This window comes from Sprattus sprattus (assembly GCF_963457725.1).
Source record: "Sprattus sprattus genome assembly, chromosome: 14".
NCBI classification, from domain to species: Eukaryota; Metazoa; Chordata; class Actinopteri; order Clupeiformes; family Clupeidae; genus Sprattus; species Sprattus sprattus.
The window spans coordinates 2,873,603-2,882,415 of record NC_137912.1 but is presented as its reverse complement, the minus strand read 5'-3'; the positions used below and the strand labels follow the sequence as shown (position 1 = coordinate 2,882,415).

Genomic DNA, 8,813 nt, shown 5'->3' with positions numbered 1-8,813 from the left:
CACACACACACACACACACACACACACACACACACAGATTACAATTAACATTTACTTTTACATTTCGTCATTTACATTTAGTAATTTAGTGTTGTTATCTTCTTTGACAGTAACGCCATATCGCTCTTTTGGCGAATCCTCAGGGGCATGATGATGTTATAATCTACTTATATTGTTATGATTACATGATTATGATGATCATCATATAATCATTATCACCATCATCATCATCACCATCATTTACATTTACATTTAGTCATTTAGCAGACACTTTTGTCCAAAGGCAACATACAAGGGAGAGAACAGTCAAGCTAAGAGCAATAAAACCTGGCGTACAATAAATACTACTTTACATAAGAAATAGAAAACGACATAGAAAGAAAAAGAAGTGCAGGAATGTAACTGCTGAAGTGCAAGTTAAGCGCTAGTCAAGGTGCCAGTTAGGAAGGGATTACAATTAGACTGGAACCAGTTGCCATCGATCAGGAACATTAGGCGCACATTGGCGGGACACGATGACAGTGCATGCCACAACAAAAACATCTTAAAATATCCACCAGTGACCACATATGTGTACACATGTTTATATTTTTAACGCCACAAGACATGTCGTTTGCACATGTTTAAGTGTTCATCTCTAGCCCTACTGTGATTCCTAGCTTCACTACCAGCTTTCAATACAAACTGAATTTCTTCTTTTGGCAGACCCTTTTACTGACTGAGAAGCACAAGCATGACTACCTGAGGTATTTATCTGTGTGTCGGTTGCCTGGGAGACCACCTCAGGACCTTGAGAATGTTAGCACCTGGCATATTGTACGTTCTAAGCACAGATGTTCTAAGAATGTTCTATTGTACGTTCTAAGCACAGATGTTCTAAGAATGTTCTATTGTATGTTCTAAGCGGTCACAGAACTCACCTTGCCACCTGGAGTTTTCCTCGTAGGGAAGTGCTTCTGCAGCATCTCCTTGGCTTTTTTGAATTCTTTACTTTTTATGCAAACAATGACAACCTGCAAAATAAAACTATTTGAACCAACAGGGAAAGATATTTTGCATCTAGAACATTGAAACACTCAACAGCTTTACCACAACAACAAAATAAATGATTGGTACAATCAATAGCAGACACATACTTCTAATTCTATGTGACCCTTCATTTACCTACAATTTTGGTGTCATGCGCTAGCTAAAAGGTGCAAGCATGTGTTTGTGTGTTTGTGTGTGTGAGCATGCGTGCGTTTGTGTGAGCGTGCGTGTCTGAGTCCGTGAGTGTGTGAGTATAGTTATTGAGTGTCTGAGTGTGTGCGTGTGCTTGTGTGTTTGTGAGCGTGCGTGTGTTTGTGAGCGTGCGTGTGTGTGCGAGCGTGCGTGCGTGTCTGTGTCTGTGAGTGTGTGAGTATAGCTATTGAGTGTTTGTGTGTGTGTGACCTCACCATCTCTCTTAGTGTCGTGTGGAACCTCTCCAAATCTGCCTGTGGGACCTCCAGCTCTGCACAGATGTTCTCCAACACCGTCATGGCCGACTCCAGTGGAGTAACAGCATCTTCAGACTCCTCAAACTTTGTCTCTGAAGATGAGGACAACCCAGAACATATAATAGACATACACAGTTTCACACTGCAAAATTATAAGTAAGGATGACTGATACTGTCATGTTAAAAAGTGACTGGGGCAAAAAATAGCCCAGGTGACATAATGTTTACTTTCGAACGACTCTTGAGTGACAGTTGCTATGACAACGCTACTATTAATATGACAATAACACTGACAATAACACACGCTGTTTACAAACGTCCCAAAACATCTCACTCTCAACTGCAATGCCTTCATGAACATCTCTTACCAAGTTTGTCACCGTCATATATTCGTGAAAGAAACTGCATGACTAGTAACTTCATCGGTAAGCTACTGTTGGCCTCGATCGGCATCTCCAACAGACCTGGGGAAAAAAAAGAACAATTATGTAAAGGAGAGTAACTTTCGTGAGTATGGAAAACGCCATACTTTAACATATGATGTTGGTGATGTAGTTATATGTTAAATGTCTGGCCAGTAGCACTGGCCATTGTCTTTGGGAACTGACAGTACATCACACCTCGCTGTCTGCAGGCTACAACATGTTCTCGCATAACGGTGGTTAGCCTATCGGGGTGTGAGGACCATTGCTATGCTACGTTGATGTAGAAACTTATATGAAGAATACACGGAGAATCGATTTCTATTTAGCTAGTGATAGATTCTTCACAATTTCTTCAAAAAGCAAGTTAACGTTAACAGTAACGTTGCTTTTGCATGTACTCAATTAGGTAAGGACAGGTGGTTAAGACATTAGATACGCCACCAATATGACACTGCTTGTTTCAACGCTGACACCATGTATACAACAGTAACTGTCACCTGGAGAAATCCCTCAAACATACCACAAACTTTTTGAAACGTTTGCTACTTAGCTAGCTAATCAAACTGTCTTAACTAACCTTTAAGTTGGGTACACATTCAACGTGTGTCGGATAAGTTACCATTAAACACTGCGAAATGGGGAAACTTAACTGTTGTGGGAAATAACGACAACGTCACACCTGACGCATGCATTGTCCCACAACACCATAGTAGGGAGTAGCAAGGACATTTGCCAATGTTGTTGATAAATCTAACATTCCTCAAACCAATCATTTCTTCATTTCAACAGCAACGTTGTAACTGCACACTATGTATGCTAGCCAGTTAGCCAACAATGCTTGTTCAGTAGCTACCTAGCATAGTTAGCTAACATGAAAGTTCCACAAACGTTACTTACTTTGAAGATGGTCTCTAATATGAGTAAACCGTGTGTATTCATCATCCCGAAAGGCGTTGAGGGCCTCTGCGACATAAAAATCCAAACACCACCTGTTGACAACCTCAAAGTGTGTCAACCTTTTGCCCCTTCGACGTGAAGCCATCATGTGCATTAGATAGCTAACAGCTAAACCTCCGAGCTTTCGGGTAGTGGCGGGAGTTCAGCTCCGCTCTCTACGCGAGCACAGCAAGTGACAATGGTTGGCTAACGACCGGCGAACGTACCCGCCCACTAGAAGGAAAATGATACTTCACGAAACAAACTTGCGGCAGCAGGATATACAGCCGCGGAAAAAATTAAGAGACCACTTCAAAATTATCAGTTTCTCTGGTTTTACTATTTATTGGTATGTGTTAAAGTAAAATGTACATTTTAGTTTTATTCTATAACCTACTGGCAACATTCCTACCAAATTTCAAATACAAATATTGTCATTTAGATCATTTATTTGCAGAAAAATGACAATTGGTCAAAATAGCAAAAATGATGCAGTGTCTTCAGATCTCGAATAATGCAAAGAAAACAAGCTCATATTCATTTTTAAACTACACAATACTAATGCTTACACTTAGGAAGAGTTCAGAAATCAATATTTGGTGGAATAACCTTGATTTAAAATCACAACTTTCATGTGTCTTGGCATGCTCTCCACCAGTCTTTCACATTGCCGTTGGGTGACTTTATGCTACTCCTGGCGCAAGAATTCAAGCAGCTCGGCTTCTTTTCATGGCTTGTGACCATCCATCTTCCTCTTGATCACATTTCAGAGGTTTTTTATAGGATTCAGGTCTCAAAATTGGGCTGGCCATGACAGGGTCCTGATCTGGTGGTACTCCATCCACACCTTTACTGGCCTGGCTGTGTGGCATGGAGCATTGCCCTGCTGGAAAAAACACTTCTCAGAGTTGGGGAACATTGTCAGAGCAAAAGGAAGCAAGTTTTTCCGCGGCTGTATAAACCACGGCTGGTCTGCAGTTTCTATTCACAGCTTGTAGTCGCCACCAGGTGACGCTGGTAGGCATAGACTACTAGGCAGTTTACCTATAACAAAGTGATGGTTACATTGCAACCTATTTGTAACCTAAGGAGTTGTAGACAAACGGAGCATATCATATTCGACCTAAACTGTCAGTTACCACCATTGACCAAGTTTGGCATAGGCCTACCCTCGCACTTGCAGTTATTTATTCTGCATCTTTCTGTTTCTGTAATATAATTCATGTTCTTCATTTATGTAACACGCATAGAATGCACATAAATATCTACATATGCAGATCAACCTATATAGTGTTTCCCTCCTTACGAAAACATGGAATTATTATTAGGCTTCTTTACAAACTGACATGGCAAAAGGATGCAAAATAGGCTTTAAGATCAATTTAGTATAGAATCAATCCGCAGAAGAAAAATAACTTTTATTACAAGTATAGGCAACAAAGTCATCCTTGTTTAAGGGAGAAAGGGGTGTCGTGTTCAGGAAAGCATGTGTGACTCACTGCCACGTCGAACGGGTGGAGCGAACAGAAAATATATATTCCACTCTGCGACATTTAGCCTAAAGAACTCTAAAACTCGCCGTGGACAATGTTCGCATGACTTGCAGAAGAGTCGGACTTAGTTTAATCAAAGGGCGAGAAGTGTTCAACGGCTATTTGTAGAATTAGTTTGCCTTCCTAACTGGCACCTTGACTATTGCTTAACTTGCACTTCAGCAGTTACATTCCTGCACTCTTTCTATGGCGTTTTTCTATTTCTTATGTAAAGTAGTATTTATTGTTAAACCATGTTTTTATTGCTCTTTGCTTGACTGCTCTCTCCCTTGTAGACTACGTCTCTTTGGACAAACGTTTCTGCTAAATGACTAAATGTAAATGTAAGTTTGAGGCAAGAAAAGCCTTTTCAGACAGTTCAGACAGTTCAGAATGTTTACTCTTCTGAACATTCTAACTGACCTGAGATATAATCTGATGGCCCGAGACTAATCTCTTCTGGAAATCCTGAAGGGACTCGACCGCTTCCTCTGTCAGTCACAGAAATCCCAGATTCCCCACACCCTTTCGCAAGCAATATAAAGTTTAATTGTGATGATGCCAACGTGAAATCATAAACATATGTCCCCCTATATGGGCCTATTATGTGGGCAAAGATAATGCAATGTAGCAAGTTATGTGCAAATGGATTCCTGGTCGTCAATAAGGATTAGGCTACAGTTCCTGAAAAGTATCGCAACCAAGACGATGTTTAGGGGGTATCCAAGTGAAATGTATGGTGCTATACACTGCAATTCTTGAAAGGGACGCCCCTTTTTTGCATACCTCCACACGTTCCCATGAACGGCCACGACACGCTCACTGATACGCCGATTCCACTGCAACAATATCGGGAGCATCCACGAACACATAAGTGAGCTCCTCTTTCCTCCGCGCAGCACACGACCAACTCAGGAGACAAGCAGACATGACGGCGAAACACAGAAAAAAGGACAATTCGGCCTCCAACAACGAGAAAAATGCTGTTCCACCACCACCACCACCAGCTCCAGCACAGGATGACGTGGCGAAGAAAAGTCAGAAAGCCAGCAAAGCAGAGACCCCTCCAGCCCCTCACCCTAAATCAAGTTCGGGGTCGGGAACTTGTATGAAACTCTTAGCTGCACTTTGTTACATCTCTCTAGTAGCCGGTGCTGGGTTTGCTTCTTTCTACCTTCAGCAAGTTTTAGAAGAAGTCAGCCAGATTAGCAACAGACACGAAGAGTCCTTACAGAAAAACGCAGAACTAGCACAGAAAGTGGAGACTGTTCTTCAACAGGTAAGATGGTCTGAACAATAGCAATTGTATTTCATATTCATGTTAATAGTAATAGTAATAGGCCTAGCTTTCGTACATATCAGACACTCTATAATGTTTTAATGCAATAGAAATAAGGTGATATTCAAAGCCAATGAGATTGATTCATTTTAAGTGTTTTTACAAGAAGGAAATGGCCACATCGCGCAGCCCATCCCCCTCAAAGAAGCTTGATGAGTTGGCACCACAGAAATGAGTTCTTGTACGATTTAGAACATTGTAATACTATTCTACCATTATTATTATCATCAGTGTGGTTAATATTGATTGTGATTTTTGCGGTTAACTTGCGAAACTATTTACTATAGATGCACACTGACATACTTGCCCAGCAATCATAACTTTATCTGCAGTCATTCATTGCTGAAAAGTGCTGAAAAAAGATGTTGGAGCTTTTAAAAATTGTATTTTATATATATTTTTTTCATAACTCTGATCTCTCTAACTTCATGCTGTCCCAACGTCACTGTAGGATTATGTAACAGGCTACTTCACTGTTCCACAATGCAGAGCAGTAGTGCAGTGATGCTTTGCAGAGTAACTCCAATGACACTAATACAAAAGGGCTCCAATGATACTAATAAAAGGACATTATGTAGTGAATTAACTACTTTGGGGGCCATTTCCTCTGCCACTTATGTTATATAGCAGCAGAGGGCCGTGAGGACCCAGTGGAGAGATTGACTTGCATTCACCATCATTATGACCCTTTAATAAAGTACATTGCATATTTTGGCTCCCATAGTCATAGAGTCACAGTCATGCATGCATTCTCTAATTGTCTACTGTGACATGGGATTCCAAACAGGACTCCAAGCTAAGATGTCTGTGCTGACCTTTGACCCTAAAATGCTCTTAAAACCACTCCACTTCTGAGGTGGTGTAGATCCTCATAGATCCATTGGAACATGTTGCCTATGGCTATCAGGGAGTGAATGCATTTTCCCTGTAGAGGGTAATTGTCACCAACCTTTCCTATGCCTCCCATTCTCCCTTGATGATGTTTCATGTGTATGTTTCTCCCACCGTCTCCTCTCCTCTCTTCTCATCGGATTTCATTTCTCTGATCCACTTACCTCCTTATCCGTGTCATCTTTTCAAACATGACTTCTGCCTCTTCAATCCCTCTCCCACTTTCCCCATCCTTCTTCTCCACGCTTGGTTCCATATTGACCCTCTCTCTCTCTCTCTCTCTCTCTCTCTCTCTCTCTCTCTCTCTCTCTCTCTCTCTCTCTCTCTCACTCTCTCTCTCTCTCTCTCTCCCTGCAGGTGGACTCTCTGAAGAGTTCTGTGGCGTCTCTGGATGGTTCCGTGAGCGCGGGCCAGAGCTCGCTGCGCCTCCTGGGCTCGGCGGTGCAGAAGGGCGAGCAGGAGACGCAGCGCGTGGAGGATGACCTCCAGAAGCTCCAGAAGGAGATCCTGCTCGATCTGTCCGAGGGCATCCGCGAGGTCAAGGAGGCGCGCGAGCGCGACTTCTCCTCGCTGGAGCGCACCGTGGAGCAGCGCCTGGCCGAGCTGAGCCGCTCCATCGCCGACAGCGTGGCCGAGTTCACCGGCGCCCAGGGCGAGGCGCGCGCCGAGCTCCAGGAGCTGCGCGCCCGCGTGGAGGACCGCGAGGACCCCGCGCTCCTCAAGCAGGAGCTGACCGCCATGGCCGCCGCCATCGCCGACCAGCACACCGCCAACCAGGTCGCCGAGGGCAACACCGGCGTGCTCCGCGAGCAGATCGGCGCCGTCCGGGAGGAGCTGCAGGGCCGGAACCAGGAGATGGCGTCGCTGTCCGAGGAGATCCAGTCGGTGCGCTCGCTGGTGCAGAGCACGGCCGGCGCCCTCCGAGCGGAGGTGACCGCCACCGAGGCCAGCGTCCAGACCATGGCCGACCAGGCCCAGAGCCTGCAGGACGGGCAGGAGCAGGCCGGCGAGGCCCTCCAGAGCCTGGAGAAGGTACTGCGGGAGGACATCGCCAGGGGACAGAAGCAAGGCGACGACCTGGAGACCCGCCTGAGGAGCGTCGAGGGGAGCACGGAGTCACTGGCAACCGCCAGCGGGGAGCAAGATGGCCGACTGGAGGCTCTCCTGTCCAAGCTCGACTCCCACGATAGCACGCTAGCCGCCCAGGGCAAGGCTGTGGAGAAGGCCCAGGACGCCCTGCAGGAGGATCTGGAGGGGCTGAAGACCAGCCTGGGGGAGCTCCAGAGGAGCGTGGCCTCCGCGATCAGTGCCCAGGGAGGCCTCTCCTCCTTGGGCCCGCAGCTGGAGGCCGTGGAGAAGAAGGTGGATGCGTTCGGGGACGCTGCGACCATCAGCAAGGCTGTGGGAGACGTGAAGGAGCTCAGAGGCGCCGTGGACGACCTGAGGGCCAAAACTGGGGCCATTGCTGAGCTGAAGAGCGAATTGAAGCAGATCAGAAGTGCCGTGGACGACCTGAAGGCGAAAACTGCTGCCATTGCTGAGCTGAAGAGCGAACTGAAGACGATCAAGGCTGCCACAGCAAGCAAGGTGGTGAAAAATCCCAAAGCCAAATAAGTGGACAGACGTGGAAATGTGGCATTATATGCTAGGGGCAAGGGTGTGGAGGTAGATATCTTTGGGGAGGATGTGGAACAGAAGATGCTGTGTCAGTGTGTGTGTGTGTGAGTGTGTGTGTGTGTATTTGTGTGGAGGAGGAGAGGTATTAAGCATCTAGAAACATGAATCAATTTAAATGAATGGAAAGATAAAGTCTTTGTGGACTGCTGTTCTGTGAATCTAAAACACTTCAACCTGCACTGTATTTTTTTTCTCTTGTTTTTTATGAAGGGGCTTAACATGAAGGCTCCATACAACTCTTTGAAATCTGATTGTACTGGTTGTTTTTTTATTTTTCAATAAAAGAATGGAAACTACTGTTCTAAATGAATGTGTATTCCAGTCTGTGTATAAGTATTTAAAAAAGCAAGAACTCTACCAACGAGTTCACTTATTTATAATTTTAAAGAATTATAGCAGAAAATGTAAAATGGTTTGAACATTAACTGCAAGATGGTCAACACCAGATTTGTTTTGTGACACTTGAAACATAAACTTAAAAGTGAGTCTCAGTACTGTGTTAAAAATGCCAAGAACTCTCCCCGCCCCTCCCTCA

At 44.7% G+C, this 8,813-nt stretch overlaps 1 protein-coding gene across 1 annotated transcript; it reads left to right on the top strand.

The window, feature by feature from the left end:
- The first annotated feature begins 5,229 nt into the window (after positions 1 to 5,229).
- On the top strand, positions 5,230 to 8,450 carry ckap4 (cytoskeleton associated protein 4). Its single transcript, XM_080851426.1, has 2 exons — positions 5,230 to 5,650; positions 6,959 to 8,450. The coding sequence occupies exons 1-2, from the start codon at positions 5,300 to 5,302 to the stop codon at positions 8,213 to 8,215; spliced, it is 1,608 nt and encodes a 535-aa protein (XP_080707552.1). The 5' UTR covers positions 5,230 to 5,299; the 3' UTR covers positions 8,216 to 8,450.
- Positions 8,451 to 8,813: the final 363 nt, after the last annotated feature.